General features: G+C 46.3%; 1 protein-coding gene across 2 annotated transcripts in view; it reads right to left on the bottom strand.

The window, feature by feature from the left end:
• The window catches only part of stxbp1a (syntaxin binding protein 1a), a 38,837-nt gene that overhangs the window by 13,127 nt on the left and 3,210 nt on the right, over window positions 1-22,500 (bottom strand). For both annotated transcript variants that reach the window (XM_066713262.1, XM_066713261.1), the window contains exons 2-10: window positions 8,556-8,605; window positions 7,877-7,958; window positions 7,419-7,495; window positions 5,090-5,168; window positions 4,697-4,800; window positions 1,743-1,891; window positions 1,320-1,404; window positions 829-959; window positions 209-316 (exon numbers count right to left, since the gene is read on the bottom strand). In XM_066713262.1, the coding sequence (XP_066569359.1) occupies window positions 209-316; window positions 829-959; window positions 1,320-1,404; window positions 1,743-1,891; window positions 4,697-4,800; window positions 5,090-5,168; window positions 7,419-7,495; window positions 7,877-7,958; window positions 8,556-8,605 (865 nt within the window). The remainder of the gene's footprint in view (window positions 1-208; window positions 317-828; window positions 960-1,319; window positions 1,405-1,742; window positions 1,892-4,696; window positions 4,801-5,089; window positions 5,169-7,418; window positions 7,496-7,876; window positions 7,959-8,555; window positions 8,606-22,500) is intronic.

Genomic DNA, 22,500 nt, shown 5'->3' with positions numbered 1-22,500 from the left:
CTCACTGTGTACTCAGTGTGTACTTGTTGCTCAATGAGTGCTCAGTGCTCAGTATGTTTTCAGTGCTCAGTGTGTGTTCAGAGCTCAGTGCTCAGTGCGTACTCAGTGCTTGGTGTGTGTTCAGTGCTCAGTACTCGGTGTGAGTGCTCAGTGTGTGCTCTGTACTCAGTATCTGCTCAGTGTGTGCTCAGTGTGCTCTGTGACTCACTGGGACACCTCTGCGATGTGTTTGTGCCTCAGGGTCATCCACAGGTCATCGTCCTCGTCCAGCAGCACCTCCTTCACCCGAGAGTCCCCCATCCCACTCGTCTCGTACCTGCGCAGACAGACACAAGCAGTTTAAAACTAAAGGAGACAGACATTTTCCTTCCTATATGACAAAGCCACACCGCCACTGAATTATCTGCCATGCTGTTTATAAATCTGTGCAGATAACAATCGTTCATCTCAAAATGTCTTTCACAACTGTGTAGCGCTGCCATTTCGTGATAGGCTACAATGACAATAATGTCTTTTACATCCTACACAGGCAGCAGCGCTTAATTCTGGAAATGAGAGTGTAAAGTGCAATGTGGAATCCGATCAAATTAAATGGTATTCAATTAAAAAATGAAAAAACAAGATGCACTTTACAGTCATACTTACTATTCTTATTCTTATTAACCCTGGTTGAGTTTATAATCTTTTGTTGAGTAGTGCTGTAGGGCCTCTTAAGACTGATATGGCTGAGGCCCCCAGAGTATCATAGCTCAACCCTTATCCCCCCGACCCTGTGTTGAGCCCTGGCTACAGCGCAGTGTGTGTGAGAGTGGCGAGAGGCATGGGTACTTGTAGACGTCGTTCTCAATGGGCAGCAGGTCGTAGCTCATGGCCTGGAAGGTCAGCTCGTGCAGGACGGGTGAGGCTGGGTCAAACGCCCGGTCCAGGATCAGAAGCTGGGAGCGAGCCTTGTCTGGCCCCTGTATGCAGTGGGAGGGGAGAGGAAAGTGAGGGTGATTGTGGAAGAAATGGGGTGAGACGGTGAGTGATGAAATTGGTGGAGGGATGGAAGGGCAGGGAGAAAAAAGAAAGAGGTGGATTGTCAGACCCTGTCACAGCGCCTCCAGCTGGGCGGCCGCATTGAAACAATACTCTGACTACCGCTCTCCCTCTCCTCCTCTCACTCCCCTTCTCAGAATGCCCTACTCCATCCTGACTCGTCTCTCTCTTCAATTCCACCCTCTCCTCCTTTTTTATTTCCTTCTTCTCCCTCCCTTCCCTTTGGCCCCTGGTCCCCGTCCCTTCCTCTACCCCCCGCCCCCCATTCCTCTCCCTCTCACCTCTCCCATGGTAGGGTCATCAGCCTTGTAGGCGTCCAGCTTGTCCTGGACCAGCTGAGCCAGAGTGGCGTTGTCTTTGTACTCCCTGCAGACAGACACAGAGAGAGAGACAGACAGACAGACACAGTCAGAGACAGTAAAACAGACAAATTTACTTTGGGCGGATTATAAAAGAACATCTGTTTATGATTAGTTTTTAGAGGAAAATGGTAGTGTTTTTTTATATGTAGTTTGTGTAAAAATATCTAAGCGTGGTGTGGTGACCTCTATCCAGTGCCCAGTCATCAGTCCTCAATGGCAAGTGCAGTGTATAGTGCCCAGTCCCCCTATGACCAATGTATAGTAGCCAGTCCTTATTTCCCAATGACCAATGTGTAGTGCTTTTTCCCTCTGTGCCCCAGTGCCCGGTACCCAGCTCCTGACCCGCGGTATCGCACGGCTGGGTACTCCTTGAGCGTGGCGCACAGCGTGGCGATTTGCTCCGCCAGCCGCTCCATCACCGGGTTCTTCAGCTGTGTCTTGTGGGGGCTGTAGAAGCTCTGGAAGGCATCCGCGTTGTCCAGGGAGTACACCTGAGCAACAGGGAGGGAGGAGGGGGAGAACCATTTCGCAATCGGTCAGTCAGTCATGCATCAAATGACACCATTAATCAATCAAGCAATTAATCCTTTATTTAGGTCTATTTATGGGGATTTTGTTATTTTGTAGAGGATTTTGTTAATTGCTGTGTGTTCCCTGTCTTTGCAATGTTTCACTTATTGCCATCCGTGATATGTCACAGAGCAAAGAGCTATAATACAGAACAACCAGACCAAACAGATAGCAACCCCTAGCTCCATCTCTCCAACAACCTCTCTGCATCTCTCTCTCTCTCTCTCTCTCTCTCTCTCTCTCTCTCTCTCTCTCCCTCTCTCTCCTTCTCAATCTCTATCTCTCACTCTCCAAACCCCCAGCCCATCTGTCACTGGTCACATGACCCTCCTTCTGTCACCCAATGCTACTCTCCTCCTATTGGCCGCCCCAGACTGTTTACGGAGGGCAGGCCAATGGCAGAGAGGATTAGAGGTGGGTGAGGGAGCGGCAGCAGCAGTGCGCTGGGCCCAGGAGCAGGCTGGCTCTTCTGCAGTGATTGCGGCTAACAGCGGGGATGAGGTGTGTGGTGGGGGGGGGTGGCAGAAAGAAGGGGAGGGAGGAGGCTAGGCTACACACTCCCCCAGCTAAAGCCACTCTAGAAGGTTCTGTCAGCACAACGCCAGCCTGCCGGATTCCTATTGGATATATATCGCCTTTGCATCCATGCGCTTGGCTCTGTTGTGGTTCCACAATAGTTTCAGTTGTGGTTTGCTATACCTGCATTGGTACCTCTTTCTCCGGGCTTTCCAGTGCTCTCGCTCGGCCTTCCTGCTCTTAACTGTGGATTTACTGTGAACTTTTAAAAGTCTCTCAGGGGTCCCCACTCTGTCCCTCTCTCCTCTCCATCTCTCTCGCTCTATCTCTCTGTTCCTGTTCTCTCTCTCTTTCCCTGTCTCCCCTCTCTCTGTGCTGCTCCGTTCATCCCTCACCTGCCTACTGCCCTTTCTCTGTATCTCTCACTCTCTCTGTGTGTTCCTATTCAATTCAAAGCAAGTATTATTGTCATGACATGTTTGTACAAGTATTGCCAAAGCATGTGATATACACTCACCTAAAGGATTATTAGGAACACCATACTAATACTGTGTTTGACCCCCTTTCGCCTTCAGAACTGCCTTAATTCTACGTGGCATTGATTCAACAAGGTGCTGAAAGCATTCTTTAGAAATGTTGGCCCATATTGATAGGATAGCATCTTGCAGTTGATGGAGATTTGTGGGATGCACATCCAGGGCACGAAGCTCCCGTTCCACCACATCCCAAAGATGCTCTATTGGGTTGAGATCTGGTGACTGTGGGGGGCAGTTTAGTACAGTGAACTCATTGTCATGTTCAAGAAACCAATTTGAAATGATTCGACCTTTGTGACATGGTGCATTATCCTGCTGGAAGTAGCTATCAGAGGATGGGTACATGGTGGTCATAAAGGGATGGACATGGTCAGAAACAATGCTCAGGTAGGCCGTGGCATTTAAACGATGCCCAATTGGCACTAAGGGGCCTAAAGTGTGCCAAGAAAACATCCCCCACACCATTACACCACCACCACCAGCCTGCACAGTGGTAACAAGGCATGATGGATCCATGTTCTCATTCTGTTTACGCCAAATTCTGACTCTACCATCTGAATGTCTCAACAGAAATCGAGACTCATCAAACCAGGCAACATTTTTCCAGTCTTCAACTGTCCAATTTTGGTGAGCTTGTGCAAATTGTAGCCTCTTTTTCCTATTTGTAGTGGAGATGAGTGGTACCCGGTGGGGTCTTCTGCTGTTGTAGCCCATCCGCCTCAAGGTTGTACGTGTTGTGGCTTCACAAATGCTTTGCTGCATACCTCGGTTGTAACGAGTGGTTATTTCAGTCAAAGTTGCTCTTCTATCAGCTTGAATCAGTCGGCCCATTCTCCTCTGACCTCTAGCATCAACAAGGCATTTTCGCCCACAGGACTGCCACATACTGGATGTTTTTCCCTTTTCACACCATTCTTTGTAAACCCTAGAAATGGTTGTGCGTGAAAATCCCAGTAACCGAGCAGATTGTGAAATACTCAGACCGGCCCGTCTGGCACCAACAACCATGCCACGCTCAAAATTGCTTAAATCACCTTTCTTTCCCATTCAGACATTCAGTTTGGAGTTCAGGAGATTGTCTTGACCAGGACCACACCCCTAAATGCATTGAAGCAACTGCCATGTGATTGGTTGGTTAGATAATTGCATTAATGAGAAATTGAACAGGTGTTCCTAATAATCCTTTAGGTGAGTGTAAGTGAAACATATAAACAAGAATATATATTTCTAGAAAATAAAGTAAACATAAAGAAGATAATAATTCATAATATACATGAATGATATATTATAAGTAGTATGATATCTTCCTCTGTATTCCTATTATCTCTCTTTCTCTCCCTCTTCCTATTCTCTCTCTGTGTACACTCTTTCTCAATACATACTTTATGCCCCTCCTATTGTATCTGCGTTATCTTTCTCATTCTGTTATCCTGGGTCTCTTTATTCAAAACATTGAAGGGTGTGGGTGTGTCTGCAGTGTGGGCATGTCCGTACTGTAAGTGTGTCGGCGGTGTGGGAGTATCTACAGTATGGGAGTGTCCACATTGTGGGCGTGTCTACAATGTGGGGGTGTCTATACAGTGGGCGTGTCTATGGTGTGGGAGTGTCTGCAGTGTGGGAGTGTCTGCACTGCGCTGTGGGTGTGGCTGTGGGTCAGGGGCAGCGCTGGCTCACCTGGGACTCGTAGGGCAGGAATGCAATGTTGATCTCAGTCAGGGTCTTGATGGTCTTGGAGGCGCGAGACTTCACCAGCTCATTGAATAGAGGGTCCGGGCAAGCTGCGGACACACACACAAACACACAGACACACACACACAGGACAACACTGAGTCAAGTTTTCAAGTTTATAATGGGGTGGGCATGTGGAACGGGTTGTTATGCTACACAAAATTAAGTGTTAGAGGTCTTCTGTATCTGTCTGTAGCTCTGTGACTCTGTGTGTCTTTTTCTTTGTGTGACTCTGTCTGTCTGTCTGTCTGTCTGTGTGTCTCTGTGAGTGTCATTTCGGTCAGCACTAATATTTGCAGTACTGGGCAGCAGGGTGGACGGACAGTCTCAGATACTCACAGTCAGTGAAGAACACGTGGGCTCCTTTGTATTTGGTCAAGTGCGGGTCTTTAAAGTCCCCGATGAGAGTGTGCACAGACTGCGGAGAGGAGAAATAGAGAGTTAAAAGAGAGAGAGAGGGAGAGAGATAGAGGGAGGTGAGAGTATGAAAAGATACAGATAAAAACTGGACTAGATCTCCCTGCCCTCTCTCTCTCTCACATCACATCGTAACGCATCACATGTGTTGCACAGGGGACTGTTTTGGTGACATCACGCACTGAGACTTGAGTTGTTGTGTATTTTAGTGGTTATGGTTCCTCTACGGATTGGATCTGTGTGGATCCATCACTCAGAGGTGTCCCTGAAATGCAAACCTAAACACACAACCCATCACACAGACACACACACACTTAAAGGCATTTATACACAGCCACTCACAGATGTCCCAGCTGTCGCAGCATAGTATAGTGTCAGTGTACAGTGTAGTATAGTGTCGGTGTACAGTGTAGTATTGTAGTATAGTGGTGGTGTGCAGTGTAGTATAGTGACAGAGTGCAGTGTTGTATAGTGGCACTGTGCAGTGTAGTATAGTGACGCTGTGCAGTGTAGTATAGTGTCGGTGTACAGTGTAGTATTGTAGTATAGTGGCGGTGTGCAGTGTAGTATAGTGGCTGTGTGCAGTGTAGTATAGTGGTGGTGTGCAGTGTAGCATAGTGGCGGTGTGCAGTGTTGTATAGTGACAGAGTGCAGTGTTGTATAGTGGCAGTGTGCAGTGTAGCATAGTGGCGGTGTGCAGTGTAGTATAGTGGCTGTGTGCAGTGTAGTATAGTGACAGAGTGCAGTGTTGTATAGTGGCAGTGTGCAGTGTAGTATAGTGACAGAGTGCAGTGTAGTATAGTGGCTGTGTGCAGTGTAGTATAGTGGCAGTGTGCAGTGTAGTATAGTGGCAGTGTGCATTGTAGTATAGTGGCAGTGTGCAGTGTAGTATAGTGGCAGTGTGCAGTGTAGTATAGTGGCTGTGTGCAGTGTAGTATAGTGGCTGCGTGTAGTGTAGTATAGTGGCTGTGCAGTGTAGTATAGTGGCTGTGTGCAGTGTAGTATAGTGGCTGTGCAGTGTAGTATAGTGGCAGTGTGCAGTGTAGTATAGTGGCTGTGCAGTGTAGTATAGTGGCTGTGTGCAGTGTAGTATAGTGGCTGTGTGCAGTGTAGTATAGTGGCTGTGTGCAGTGTAGTATAGTGGCAGTGTGCAGTGTAGTATAGTGACAGAGTGCAGTGTAGTATAGTGGCAGTGTGCATTGTTGTATAGTGGCTGTGCAGTGTAGTATAGTGGCAGTGTGCAGTGTAGTATAGTGGCAGTGTGCAGTGTAGTATAGTGGCTGTGCAGTGTAGTATAGTGGCTGTGTAGTGTAGTATAGTGGCTGTGCAGTGTAGTATAGTGGCTGTGTGCAGTGTAGTATAGTGGCTGCGTGCAGTGTAGTATAGTGGCAGTGTAGTATAGTGGCTGTGCAGTGTAGTATAGTGGCAGTGTGCAGTGTAGTATAGTGGCTGTGCAGTGTAGTATAGTGGCTGTGTGCAGTGTAGTATAGTGGCTGTGAAGTGTAGTATAGTGGCAGTGTGAAGTGTAGTATAGTGGCAGTGTGCAGTGTAGTATAGTGGCAGTGTGCAGTGTAGTATAGTGGCTGTGTGCAGTGTAGTATAGTGGCTGTGCAGTGTAGTATAGTGGCAGTGTGCAGTGTAGTATAGTGGCAGAGTGCAGTGTAGTATAGTGGCAGTGTGCATTGTAGTATAGTGGCAGTGTGCAGTGTAGTATAGTGGCTGTGCAGTGTAGTATAGTGGCAGTGTACAGTGTAGTATAGTGGCAGTGTGCAGTGTAGTATAGTGGCTGCGTGCAGTGTAGTATAGTGGCAGTGTAGTATAGTGGGTGTGCAGTGTAGTATAGTGGCAGTGTGCAGTGTAGTATAGTGGCAGTGTACAGTGTAGTATAGTGGCTGTGCAGTGTAGTATAGTGGCAGTGTGCAGTGTAGTATAGTGGCTGCGTGCAGTGTAGTATAGTGGCAGTGTGCAGTGTAGTATAGTGTCAGTGTACAGTGTAGTATAGTGGCAGTGTACAGTGTAGTATAGTGGCAGTGTGCAGTGTAGTATAGTGGCTGTGCAGTGTAGTATAGTGGCAGTGTACAGTGTAGTATAGTGGCAGCGTGCAGTGTAGTATAGTGGCTGCGTGCAGTGTAGTATAGTGGCAGTGTGCAGTGTAGTATAGTGGCAGTGTACAGTGTAGTATAGTGGCAGTGTACAGTGTAGTATAGTGGCTGCGTGCAGTGCAGTGGGGCTGTCTGTGTTGCTGTCTCACCTTCTCTGAGGGGGTGATCAGGTACACGGCCTCCAGACTGGGCAGTGGCTCCCTGCGCTTGTTGATGTCTTCAACAACTGAGGGAGAGAGAGAGAGAAGGAAAGAAAGTGAGAGACTGGGTATCTTTAGATAACTGTGGGATCCCTGTGGCGCCAGGTCAGTTTCCGTGCACATTTCATTACGAGGCCAATGGGTTTTCACCAGGTTCTCTGATTTCCTCCCACATCCCAAAGTATGTGTGTAAGTGTGTGCTGCCCTGCGATGGCCTGGCATCCCATCCAGGGTGTACCCTGCCTTGCGCCCTGTGCCTGCCTGGTTTTGCTTACTGTAGTGGATGGAGCGGTTACAGAATTTGACTGGATGGATGGATGTGCCTGCTGTGGATTGAAGTGTGAGGGATGTACCCAGATGGACACCCCTCTCTGTCCCAGGGCAGGCTGCCATGAGAACACACTTACTGGTGATGCCCTCCGTCATGATGTCAGTCATTTTGCAGCAGGAGGAGAGCATCCTCATACTGAGCTGATCCACCACCAGCACCTGAGGGCAAACAGATGAGTCACAGGGGAGAAACGTCACAGGAATCAGGGGGGAGGAGGCACAGAAGACATCAGGAGAGATATCATATCATATAACAGAAATCAGATGGAGAATTGACCGCTGAGATTTTCACAGCATAAACTTGGGGGAAGGAGGGGGAGGTGAAACCCTGAATAATCTGCACAGACAGACACAGAGTCACTGTCATTATATGCCAACCTTTAAGGGGAAAACAAAACCAGCAGCAAGGTTACCTGAAATCACAGCACTAATCACTAGGGGACTGTACAAAAGATTGCACCTCTGCTGTCACCCCTGGCAGCACTCACTCCCACCTCCTGACTCCTCTCCCCATCAAATCACTGCCTGGAGAGAAGAGGAGGGGGCCCTGAGGTGTTTCTCTCCTGGTGGGGGTTCTCCACACCTGGTGGTGATAGTGACTCTTATGGCCACAGTGACTGTATTCCCACTGTCTTTGTTTCATCCTAAACCCGTGACAGCGAACGCTCTGTTGCAAATTGATTGATTGGTTGACAGACAGATAGATCACGCTGGCAACACGACTGGCTGGATGAGTCCAATGTGGCGACTGCTTACCTTCCATTCTCCCTTCTTCTTCACCTTCTTGATGACATCATTCATAATCTCTGCAAGACAAGAGAAGTAGGTCAGGTCTGAGAGGCGGCCAACCACCCACAACCCCCCATCTTGCCTGCTCTCTCCTAGTAGGAGAGTAACAAGTGTCTGGCACAGGGGTGGGCAATTCCATTCCTCAAGGAATTGCATTCCATTCTCCTCTGTTCTCCTCTCCGCTCTCTTCCTCTCCTCTCCTCTCCTCTCCTCTTGCCCGCAGTGCAACTTATATTTAGACCTGTGATAATTGCACTCTTGTCCAAAAAGTGCTTCTGGACACAAACCATCTGGGGAATCTCGCACAGACTTCACAGCCTCACAGTGACACTGACACCCCCTTGCACCCCAGGCACCACTGCTCTCCACCCACACCAGTGATAACTGTGTTAACTCAGTGTTGATGTCTGGACTCCCCAAATTGAAAGGTGTGCAAAGCATGGCATGATGCATAAGGTTATATAATACAGACACCTAGTGACAGACAAGCGGTGTGATATTGTCCCAGACACTGAATGTAACCATTGGTGTCCACAAACGCTTGCGGCCCACAGTTATTTTTGAGGGGGCACACATTATTTATTGACATCCAACCCATTCCCATGAAATGCAGCAGCTCCCACCTGATGCCACCCCCTCACCCCCAAACACTTTTCTGGTATCACCACTGAATGACAAAATGGACTGACTGGTACAAGCGCCCCCCCAAACTGGCCAGCATGCACTTCCACTTTGCTCCTATACTGGTGCTCCATTCCAGTTGATTATTTCTTCCACCTCTTCCTTTCATCCAGATGCCACAAACTGTAAATATATATACAATGTGTTTTTGTTCATTAATCACACACTGCTAAGCCAGGGGGTGTTCTGTCTGTCTGTGATGAGATGCTGTACACTGTGTCCCAACGTTTGAAGCTCATAATTACAACCTGAAGGCATTTCAATGCTAAAGGCGGTGGTGTGCAAAACAGTGTACATTTTGTTGTCTCAAATTTGCATAGCAGTTATGATAATCAAATATAATTTTGCTTAGCAACATGAGTTGCTTGATTAGCAATTTAAATTGGTCTACCAATGATCAAAAGTGGTGTTTTGTTATGATTTGTTCTCATGATATATGATATGTGCATTCTTATCTACATTACTTTGCATGCATTTTAGATTGTGAAATGTATTTTACAGATATTTGCATTGGTATTTAATGCTTGCATGTTGCAGGTGTGTGACTGTAGATAATATCCTGCCCTATGCTCATCCCTGTATCCAAGTTATACCACCAAATCTTCCATGCTTCTCCTGTAGTTCTCGTGTAGTCAAGCCTTTCCAGAATCCTGCACAGTACTATCCATCTTTGCTCACAGACCCTGACTGAATTGTCTATTTATTAAGTAATGCTTGCATTCATCATTGCATAGGAGAGGAACTGGTGTGCTGACACAAGTTTTAAACTCTATAGATGCATAACATTCAGCATCAGACTCAGTGTAGATCATGATACCTGTCTTGACTAATACAGTTATGCACTTGAAGTGACTTTCAATACAACTTCTTTATTTTAACCCTCTGAGGCCCCCCCATTTTTGCCTTATTTTACTGTTGTCATATTTTTACTTATAACTCTGTAACTACAAGGGCTAGAGGCAAGTATCTTATATGGAAACACTCAGCACAAATTGGAAATTCAGAAAATAACATAAATAATTGTGTTTGCCCCACCAGAGTTGAAGACTCTGTATAGGAAAGTTGAAGAAAGTGTTTTGTGATAATTATATAATGTTTTATATTAACAGCATTAGAAGTAGCTTGTATACAGACATCTGCTTTTTGGATCCCACACCTCTTCCAAGGAAGACTACCATGAACATTACCAGGGTCAGAAATCTGACCCCGAGATAACACTCTGGCAGACTCCGGCCACAGAAACACATGTCCTGCAATGTATATAAGGCTGACCACTTGTGCTGTTCAATAAGTCTCTGCTGAGGTAGAGTGCTTCCATGTCGGGCCCCTTCCAGGCCTGGCATGTTAAATAAATACATTTACCATCTATGCATCCAGACTGGGTTCTTCAAGAGTTAATACAGAAATCAAAAAAGTGAAGAAAAACAAAAGCGCTTATAAGAAAAATATGAATTTATTGTAAATATAACACTTTTTTAGTGCTCCAGGTAGACTTTTGGCACTGGACAGTGAAACTTCAAAGTCTTATGAAGTTGTGTAAAAATAACTACTCAAATCTGACCTCCAGAACAGAAATTACAACAATCAGAATAACTATATACAAGTAAAGAAGAATACTAAACAGGGCTTTTGAATATTGTCACTTCAGGCCTTACATAGACACAGGCTATTCTTTACAACAGCTCCTGTCTGTTGATGCAGTGGCTTTCATAGTGCTGTCAACAGACTCCGCATCTATTATTTGTTTTTGAAGGGTAAGGTGTTCTATTTTTTGTGTCCGCTTCCATTTTTCTACGCTGTATTTGTTTTTCTTGCTGTATCGCATCTTTCTGCTCTGCCTGTGAATCGTGTCTATTCGGTAAGCGCCCTGTCCTCCCCATGTGCGCTCTGTGCCTCTCAAACACACACACACACACACACACACACACACACTCACACTCACACACTCATACACACACACACACACACACACACACACACACTCATACACACACACACACACTCACACACACACTCACACACACACACACACAGCACAGCGCAGCCCGGCTGCTCGGACATGGGCGAGGAGTTGGTAACTCTCATGTGTCTCTTAGATCATTATTGCGGCAGATCGCTACTCAGAGAAGCATTTCCACAAACCCAACACCAGATCGTGGATCACAGTATCTGCAGATGGGAACCCCTCATCACATTGTCCCATTGCACCCTAACTGTAATCTGTTATTTGGACAATTCTTCACAAAAACGCCAACAGGGAACATTGAAAATTGGATTGAACTAAAATAAAATAAAATCTCCAGTTACTATATTTATTTTCCAAAGCAACAACCCAAATTATCTAAATATTACCACTGCACTTTAGAGGACCTGGGGTTAAAAACAAAAACGTCTGTCAAATGACTGAGTAATAAAATGGTGGAACTGCGGCGAATGGTCAGTTTTTAAAATGAAGTGTGCGAGCGCCAAGGATCCCGTTACAGAAAGCAAGTTTTAATGCAGAAGAGATGTAACTCCAAACTGCGCTGCAGGTCTGCACACGTCGCGGGAGCAGTTGCGGATCTGCAAGGCTGTGTGTAGGAGACTTTGTTTCTGCATGGGGCTCAAGGACACTAAGTGGACGGAGGAACAGGCCGTTTGAGATAATTTTTTCCCCTGTGGCATCGAGACAGCTGATGTTTCCAGCTGGTGCATGCCAGTCGTGGGGAAGTGTGTCCGGACGAGAGGAGCTAAACGCCTCATTTACAGTCTTGCAAACAGATGATTTTCCTCAGCCAGGATTCGGCCAGGGGGACAAAGTCTGTGACTTACTGGAACCTTGACGGCCAACAGGGTTTACAAACTCATTCCACCCTGCAATACAGAAACACATATTAACACCTGTCTTTTAAAGTAGGGCTGGACGATAAATCGATATCAATAATTATCGATGTAATTACTTCTCTCGATAACGATATAAAGACGTTTAGATAAATTTCCGATAATGTCGATAATTCGGTACAGCACTCCAGTTCACCTGTGTGATGCAGCAGCAACGTGCGGAGAAGTGGCAGTATTGCCCGCGGAGAGGAGCAGCACTGCAGCACTGCGCCTCGGACCCCTGGCTGAAGCTGAGTTACTATGTAAATGGACACACGTTAACTGAATCGTGTTCGCCTTCACACTGATTGTCTCCGTGGGGCTGTTATACATCAGACTGCAGATATTTATTTTGTTGAGGAAAAAGGACTGAAAAGGGATTTTACTTAATTTTACTCATGCATGTTTTTATGTTGAAAAAAAGATTTTATCATTATAATTGTTTTGAATGTTCTACCTCAGATTTGTGAAATGATCCACTGTTTAGCAAGTGTTTGTCATGTTCTGACCATAAAGAATAATTTAAAACCACAATTGACTGTCTGGTTTCTTCAACTTTCACACAAAATTCAGCCTTTAAACTTGAAAGAAATAATGATTTGACATTTATCGTGATATTTATCGATATTGACTGATATTAATTTTTTTATCGTGAAAGCATTTTTGGCCAGCCCTATTTTAAAGTACACAAACCACACTGTGTAACTTTCCGGGCAGACCTGGAACAAAATGTTGAAGGTTATCCTCAACTGAAAGCAGATTAACCCCTGTGTCCTCATTAGTCCTTTCCAATTACCGGCTCATACCTGCTGCCTTTTGGAGGCACTTCGAGTTCAGATTACTTGGAACAATTCCCTCAAGTGCATTATTGATTGGATGATTTTTTCTTTTGAATACTGTTACCTTGCTTGATAAATGCTTGGATATGTTCAAATCAGGTGTGCTTCATGAAAGGACGCATGTGGAAGGAGCTTTTGAAACTCCCACTGGTGCGGTGTGTTTTTCCATATTTGAATGTTTACATTCTCACAAGTTTAATATCAGGCCAGCTTGTGCCTGCCCCTGTCTCTCTCTCACGGAGCGACAAGCAACATCTGCATACGCTCAAGCCCAACTGCCACAGTGTGAGCTGGGGCCCTGGACAGTGTGGATGCTGGGCACGGGCCAGAGGACTGCATACAGTCTTTGCTATGCACTACATAGATATGATCAGTCTTCTCTGCGTTTTCTCCTCAGATCAAAGCTGAGAAAAACTGCCTCTTGCATTTTATGATTCCCCCTCTTAATTGGTCCTTAATTACTTAATTGAAGCCTGCTGCTGAGGCTCATCTGAATAATTAATGCTTGAGATGGGTGGGGCTTGCACTCAAGTGAAACAAGATGGCTTCATTCTTTCCCCAGGACAGTCCACAGGAGCACACAGCCACTAGAATAGGGCCCAATCCCGGGAGCCCCTCGCCAAGTAGTGAAGACAGAGAAAGAGTTGAGTAGATTTGAATATAAGCAAGGGTCTGTGTATCTGTGTGAATCTCTGTCTGTCTGTCTGTCTGTCTAAAAACATAAAGTTCCTCTAGCCAGGCAAAGCAAGGGCCTCTGAGGCGTAATCTCTGGGCAAATCCTCTTACGTCTGAGGACAGGCTATTTCTGGGCTGCTCTCAGGAAGCAAGGGCTTGAGTTCACAGCGGAGAGAGAAAGGCAGGCGGGTGATGGGGGGGTGGTGGTCCAGGTCACACACACACACACACACACAACCTCAGCACCAGACTACATCGGACCATATCTCACTTACACCTGGGTATTGCAAATTATTGTATTACTTTTCTGAGTATATAACTTTATTTTTATGAATGTATTCAAAATATACACAAAAAACACATAACAGATCCTTGTATTGGGAGAAATCCTGCACCTGGATATAGTGTCCATTGGCTCTCTGCCTGAAGGCCTCTGTGCTTCCCTGCAACACTAACTGAGGTACAATGTGCTATTCCAGTCACACACACATGCATATGCAAACGCACTCATGCACTCATTCATGTATTCACAGAAAGTCACACACACACATACAGTTAGGTCTGTATATTTGGACAATGACACAATTGTCATAATTTTGAGTCTGTACGCCACCACAATGGATTTGAAAGGAAACATAAGAACATAAGAAAGTGTCCAATCGAGAGGAGGCCATTCAACCCATCATGCTCGTTTGGTGTCCATTAATAACTAAGTGATCCAAGGATCCTATCCAGTCTATTTTTGAATGTTCCCAAATTTTCAGCATCTACCACATCGCTGGGTAGTTTATTCCAGATTGTGACGACTCTCTGTGTGAAGAAGTGTCTCCTGTTTTCCGTTTAAAATGCCTTGAAGCCCAATTTCCATTTGTGTCCCCGGGTGCGTGTGTCCCTGCTGATCTGGAAAAGCTCCTCTGGTTTGATGTGGTCGATGCCTTTCATTATGTTGAAGACTTGGATCAAGTCCCCACGTAGTCTCCTCTGTTCCAGGGTGAAAAGGTTCAGTTCCCTCAGTCTCTCAGTAGGACATTCCCTTCAGACCTGGAATAAGTCTGGTTGCTCTCCTAAGAACTGCCTCTAGAGCAGCGATATGGAGCCCAGAACTGCACACAGTATCCAGATGAGCTCTAACTAGTGCATTGTACAGTCTGAACATCACTGCCCTTGTTTTAAACTCTACACTTTTGACAATATACCCTAGCATTCTGTTTGCTTTTTTATTGCTTCCCCACACTGTTTGGATGGAGAAAGTGAGGAGTCCACATAGACTCCTAGGTCTTTCTCATGCGATACTTCATCTAGATCTATTCCTCCCATAGTGTAATTATAGTGGATATTTTTGTTACCTGCGTGTAATACCTTGCACTTGTCCACATTTTCATCTGCCAGGTGTCGGCCCACAACTGAATATTATCCAAGTCCCTTTGAATAGCCTGTGCCGCCGAGATTGTATCTGTTGAGCCACCTATTTTAGTATCATCGGCAAATTTGACAAGTTTGCTAACTATCCCAGAGTCCAGATCATTAATATAGATTAGAAAAAGCAAAGGCCCTAATACTGATCCCTGTGGAACTCCACTAACAACCTCACTCCAGTTAGAAGCGACTCCTCTAATCAACACCCTCTGTTTCCTATACATCAACCAGTTCATAATCCATCTACTTACATTACCCTGATCCTTCCAATTTGAGGATCAGTCTTTGGTGTGGAATCAAGATGTGCTTTAAGTGTGGACTTTCATCTTTAATTTGAGGGTAGTTACATCCAAATTGGGTGAACGGTGTAGGAATTACAGCCATTTTTATATTTGGTCCTCCCAATTTTAGGGGCTCAAACGTATTTGCACAAACTAACATAATCATGAATTAAATTGTGAGTTTCAATACTTGGTTGCAAATCCCTTACACAATGACTGCCTGAAGTCTGGAACCCATAGACATCACCAGATGCTGGGTTTCTTCCCTGGTGATGCTCTGCCAGGCCTGTACTGCAGCTGTCTTTAGTTCCTGCTTGTTCTTGGGGTGTTTTGCCATCAGCAAGTGAAATGCTGCTCAATTGGATTCAGGTTGGGTGACTGACTTGGCCATTTCTTCATCTTAAACTAGTCTTGGGTTGCTTTAGCAGTATGCTTCAGGTCATTGTCCATCTGCACTGTGAAGTGCAGTCCAGTGAGTTTTGAAGCATTTGGCTGAATCTGAGCAGATAATATAAACCTAAAAACTTCATAATTAAACCTGCTGCTTTTATCAGCAGTCACATCATCAATAAATAAAGGGAACCAGTTATCTTGGCAGCCATACATGTCCATGCCATAACATGCTACACAAATGATGTGAAGAACAAGAACATGCAGGAACTAAAGATAGCTGCAGTGCAGGCCTGGCAGAGCATCACTAGGGAAGAAACCCAGCATCTGGTGATGTCTATGGGTTCCAGACTTTGCAACCAAGTATTGAAACTCACAATTTAATTCATGATTATGTTAGTTTCCAAATACTTTTGAGCCCCTAAAATTGGGGGTGTAGCATTATGTTGGGTGTATTTTGATAAGAGCATTTTAGCTCTGAGCTGAAGCACTGATCTAAAGAAGACCTCTCCCCCCCAAAGTATATCAGATTTCCTTAACTCATCAGCGTGTGAACTGGTTTACATCAAAGTGACAGTTTTGGGGAGGATGTCACCACAAATAGGCCAAATAGTTCGGAATCCCTGCTGTGAGATGTCTGGAGAAAGGGGCCTGTAGGTGATAAAAACTCTTTGAAATGGACGACAGCCGAAATCCCGACACAGAGCTACGAACCCGGGCCAACCGGCATTTCCAAAAGATGGCATGGATAGACATCAGTCATAAATCAAGCCCCCCTCCAATAGGACACTGGGGGCTGAAACCGAAATCCAATCTCACAAACTGAAGAACCAATCACCTATTGATCTGACAGGTGTATAAAGGACGGCGCATGGTCTCTCTCTCTCTCTCTCTCTCTCTCTCTCTCTCTCTCTCTCTCGAACCAGTAAACCACTGACACAGCTCAACCTGTAGCTCTGTTGCCAGAACCGGAACCAGAAATCAACCAAGTCTTTGCCGGCAACAGAAGAGTTAAACTGGGAGAAGGAGATTGAGCCGTACGAAGAATTCTTTAAAAGGACTTTATTAAATAAAGAACTTTACAGACTGCGCTGCCCGCCTGTGCCCACCTGATCAGTGGAGTTTTACAGCTGGACAATTGACTAAGTCGACTGTATACGAAAGTGTCAGTCATTTAAATAGCTATTTGAGTCTTAAGAAACTTGACCCTTGGAACAAATAGGGCCCTGCTTTCCTCAAAGACTTTGTCTTCAAGTAACTACGGTGGAAAAACCCTGCTTACAAAGAAGATTTTGTGCACAACCTTGGAGCCTCCAAACCAGTGGAAAATCTGTTTGGAATCGACTCTACTTTCGCGAAACCCCAACTTCCAGGTGCATCGACTGAGTGGAAGTTCTTGGACAAAGCCGAACCGGACTGCCTTTGTTCCCAACCACACGGACCTCGTGCCGTGTGCTGTTATCTGAGCCCGAAGACAGAGAGGCCTCTCTGCGACGAAGTTCAGATAAGTTTAACAGTTTGGAGTTCATGATTCATGACATTTGAGAAATCAATTAGAAATGTTAATCTGTGATTCATAACTCTAGAATGTGTAATATCATTTAGTTTTCTTAAATATAAATGTGTGTTGCATTCAACTGTTTTGTTGACAATTTTAGAAATAAAACCTCTCAACGTCGAGAAATATCTTCTCATTCCTGTTTAACTGTTTAGTCTGAAATTGACACAAGTTAATAGACATTAGATTATTGGTGGCCCTGCCTATCCTTAATCATTGAATAATAATCAGTTAAGGGAAATTGTGGTAACAAGTAATGATAGGATCTTTCTCGGCACCTAAACGTAAATGAGACTGATATATATATAACGAGAAGTTACCTGACATAAATACTAACCTGCGTAGTTATTTAATGTCTGACTAACAATACTAACGAGAGACTCACCTTTGTCTTACTAACCGGTATTGTAGTCAATGTGTTTTTTTTGTTTTGTTTAACGATTTGTGTTATCATATGCGATCCCATGGTCTTTGATTTGGTCACGGAAGTGATTTGTCTTTGATTTGTTGATCTAGAGTGAATTTTAATTCGTTTTTCCCTTTTGTATAATTAGTGTAGTGCTACATTTAGTCTTTGTTTTTAATAAATTTGACAATTTATATCTTTGGAATTGGTGTCTGCGTCCAATTATTACGGAAATTGAGTTCTACAAGATTCCAGGATTCGTGATAAGGTGATACTATAAATTCACTTCTTAAATTGAAATGTGTAAGTGTACCTTACGCTACAGGTGGAACAGCTATACAAATATGTGTAATTCCTACACCGTTCTCCCAATTTGGATGTAACTACCCTCAAATTAAAGATGAAAGTCTACACTTACAGCACATATTGATTGTTTCTTTTCCAATACATTGTGGTGGCGTACAGAGCCAAAATGATGACAATTGTATCACTGTCCAAATATTTATGGACCTAACTGTACATATATACACACACACACTCAGCCCCCCCCCACTCTCTCTTTCTCCTTGTTCATGTTTCTCTCCCTCTATCTGTCTCCATCCCTCCCTCCCACTCTCCTTTTCCCTCAGTCTCTGCTCTCCCTTTAGCTCATTACCCTCCGCTGACCAGGACTCCTCTACACACAGAGTCGCATACTTCCCGGGAGACAGAGAGACAGAGAGAGAGACCTACAGAAAGAGACAGAAAGACAGCGAGAGAGGCCGACAGAGAAAGTGGCAATAGATTACTGCTGAATTACTGCGCTCAACCGGAAAAAAAACTATTGTCACCAGCCCTGTGCAGTGAGTACCAAGTCTGCCAACTGCCGTGGTCACAGTAGAGGGCCGTGTATTTATCAGCTGGGGGTGCTAGCGGACCCCCAGCGGGACTCGTGCACACAGCCTGGCACCAGGGACACTTGCACCCTGGCACCATGCCATCCTGTCAACTGCAGGACTCCCTGATGAAGTAAATGATTCAATCACCTGTTAAGTAATCAGGCAATTAAGGAGCTGGGAAATCAAGGAAGAAGAAGAGGAAGGAGAGACAGAGAGGCAGAGAGAAGAAAGCGAAGAAGTAATGGATGGATATATGTGGAAGATACTCACAATCCTAGATTATATACTGTGTCTGTCCATATACAAACACACACACTTGTACCCATATGGTGACACACCCCCACGCACTCCCACTCTAAACAACAACAACAGCGACATGCCTTCTGGAAACAGGAGGCTAACATTAATCTCCTCCACAGTGTATTTTTGCAGGGTTTTATACAATTAGCCTAACTGGATTACCCAGATTTACCTCCATTCATACAAAGTATAGAGTCAGCAGCAACATGGAGAGAAGGTCTGGAGCGGCCCGATCAGAGGCGCCATACCCGCTGACACTCACAGATGCACTGGCAGCCCCCCACCCCCGGATACACTTCCCTGCGCACTGCCCGACTGCTTTAATCCACACTCACTCACGCACACAATGACTCACACACACTCACTCACATGGACACACTGACACACACACACTCACTCACACCCACACTGACACACACACACTCACCCACGCACACACTGACACAGACAATCCCTTGGAAGGTAACTGAAACCACCCAGAAAGCAGGATGAGAATTTACCCTGGACACTTAAATCATCAAAAGCGACACCAAACAATCCTATGACCGAACACTGTTTTAGTGAGAGTGGGGAAATACAGCTGACACTTAATGGCCCAATCCCCCTGCCTCTTCCTCTGGCTCGGCTCCATAAACACAACAGTCCACAATGGATGGGAAACACAATGTGTGTTCAGAGCCAACGCAGTCTGCAGCGATGGGACCGGAAGCTTGCAGAGGAGTTCTGTGCCACAGTCCTCTGACAAGGAACAGGCCTGTCAGGGGCATAGCAGCTGGGCACACACCTACAGCAGCTACACTGCACCCACCCCATAGAAAAATACAACAGGACGTAAGCACTGTGTAAGCAAGTCTGTTGAGCTGAACTGAGCTGCATGACGGTGTTAGTCTGTACACCGCAGTGTGGGGAAGGAACAAGAGCAATGACTGAGAGAGAGAGCGATAGAGACGTGCATCGAGATCATCTTGCCCTTCCTCCCCTCCTCACACACTCACAAGCACACACCGACCCTGTGCTGTGTCATTAACCCTTGCCTCTCCAGCCTCCTCAAGGCCCTAGCCTGGGATTGCTATGACCTAGTTTACCAGGATTGGTACAGCAGACGCCTGCAAGACTCCGGCTCCCTGCTCTTAAAGAGACAGGCCTCTGCTCCTGCTTACCAGGCTGCTGGCCCACTCTCAGCTTGGCGAGTGCACAAGCCAGGGGCCATAGCAGTCTGCAGGGCAGTCTTGAGGGCCTGGTTACTGGCGAGGTTGGGGTAAGCGTCGAGGCTCGCAGCACTGTCGGGCAGTGTTAGGGCCAGGATTAGGGCTGTAGATGAGGTTAGGCTTGAGGGTGAGTGTGTGGAGTCACAGCCAGGACAGGGGTGAGAGGGAACGGCTGTGGGGAGTCTGCAGCAGGGTTTCTGGGTGGCAGCATGTGCACGGGGTCTCTGCCTCTCCGGACAGCAATATGATGCATAGCAAAGACAAATCCTATAGGTTGTAACTCCCCAAACCAGCTCCCCCCCCTCTTGGTATCACAGGAAACCCTCCCTTTGTCACATAGCAGGAGCGCATCCTGGCAACACAGGGATCAAAGGTCATGCAGAGGTGTGGCAGATGCAGGGCCGGGGCCACTGTGGCAACTGGTGGGGGAGGGGCCCCTTTCTGGCTGTGAGAGACTGATTCATTCTCTCTGTTTCTCTCTCTCCCTCCCTCTATGTCTCAGAGCCTCTCTCTCTCTCATATATATATATATATATATATATATATATACATGACAATGTACAACAGTAGCAGTGCAGGGCTGGGAGAGCTGATCTGTTTTGCTGGCAGTTGGAGAGATGATCACTCCTGCATTATCAACACAGGCTTTTTGGCTCCATGTTTTATTTATTTATGCGTGTGAAGTGTAGCTGCGGGAGATCACGATGAGTGACCGGGGAGGGGGCAGGAGGGAGGGGGAGGACAGGGAGGGGGCTGCAGGCTCCAGTGAGGCAGCAGTAGTAAAGCCAGACCTGACAGCTCACTGCTCGGGACTGCAGCCAGCACGATGCCTGTTCCTTTATTTCTTTACGATATTTTTTATCGGCTGAAGTGCAGGTTAAGGGAGCGGGTGAAGTCCTGTGCGCAGGACAAGCTCTCCACTGGGTTAAGTCCTGCACACAGAAGAGTCAGGAGCCACCCCCCAGGGCTCTTTGGTTTATTGATTGTCACCGATCCAATACGACATATTGATGGATCACAAGAGGGCCAGTCTTGTACAGCAGGGGGATGGGGGGAGTTTGTGTGTGTGCGTATGTGGAAGGGGGGGAGTGTGTGTGTGCTGTACCCCTCTGCTCGTCTCCACAGTGACCTGCACTCTGGCACAGGGGACCCCAGCTCTGGTTTTTGCTGAGGTGCCTGGTGTGTCTGTGTTGGTTCTACTTGTCCCCTAAATGGAGCCCCTGACTGCTGGTCTTCCAGCCTTGTCGAGGGCTTGCTCTCAATCCGGGGCCGGTGGGGCATGTTGGGCCGCCAACAACATCTGGGGCTGGAGTAAAATAAAACGTCCAGCAGACACTGGGGCTCCAGCACCGCCCCTGCACAGGCTAGCTACATCAAGACTCTACACTGTGTGGAGTATCGCGCTCGCCTGCGGGCGGTGCAGTCTCCTGTGACAGGGTCATCTCTCTACAGCGCTGCGCTCTGACACAGCCAGGGGCCCTGTCCCCAGTCGCCCTGTCCGCCCCCACCACTCGGCCCCTCGCATCTCTCTGCAATTCCAGCGAGCTGTTACAACTATGGACTCTCTCTCTCCCTTTCTGTCAGTCTCTATCTATCTCAAAACCTTGTTAAATACTGTTATAGAACTGCCTTTACATCAACTACATTCCAGAAAGGGGGGAGGGGGGTGCAGGGAAATGAACACAATGTACTGAGTATAAGGCGCCTGCATAACAACAGTGCTGTGTTGGACAGGCTAGGGGTTGTAAACCCAAAGAGCAACCGATATGAGAGGAGCAGACATCGTGAGCGCCGGCATGACACTGTGTGCTGGGGTGGGGGGGATTTCTCTCACGTTCTACTCGTCAACATGAAAATACAGTCTACAACCTGACCCCACACTGCCAGAGCAAGAGTGTCACCTGGGGTCTCCCTTGTAAATGGTCTATTTCTCTACCCACCCTAGGGTTGCCACCTTTGAGATACAAAACCATCGTGATGGTGTGTCAGTGTGAAATAGCAGGCTCTTCATTGCAGCAAGAGTTCTGAGATGGGGAGGGAGAAGGAGAGGGAGAGAGATCACAAGCGAGGGAGACAGAAGTGTTAGAGCATTCTTGTTTTAGTGTTTTTTCCAGGGGCAGATGAGAAAAGCCATGAGATAGGCAGCACCTGTGGGTGGACATCGCTCAGGCAGGCCGGGCAGGGAGAGGGCCAATTGACAGAAGCCAGTAAATAAATACATACATAAATAAAAACCCTTATAGCAAGGTATTCTAAGAAAATCTGCAACTTATCATTGCTATCATTGAAGTAATGTAAATTATATAAGTTAGCATTTAAGTAATTTAAGTTTACGTCATAAACGCTGCTGTGTTGTCATCCCCCACAGACTCCACAGACCTGGTCTTCCATTCCACATGAGCTCTTTAACAGGTTAATTGA

This window comes from Amia ocellicauda, chromosome 9 (assembly GCF_036373705.1).
Source record: "Amia ocellicauda isolate fAmiCal2 chromosome 9, fAmiCal2.hap1, whole genome shotgun sequence".
Lineage (NCBI taxonomy): Eukaryota > Metazoa > Chordata > Actinopteri > Amiiformes > Amiidae > Amia > Amia ocellicauda.
The sequence above is the reverse complement of the archived record's forward strand: the minus strand, read 5'-3'. Positions and strand labels throughout refer to the sequence as shown.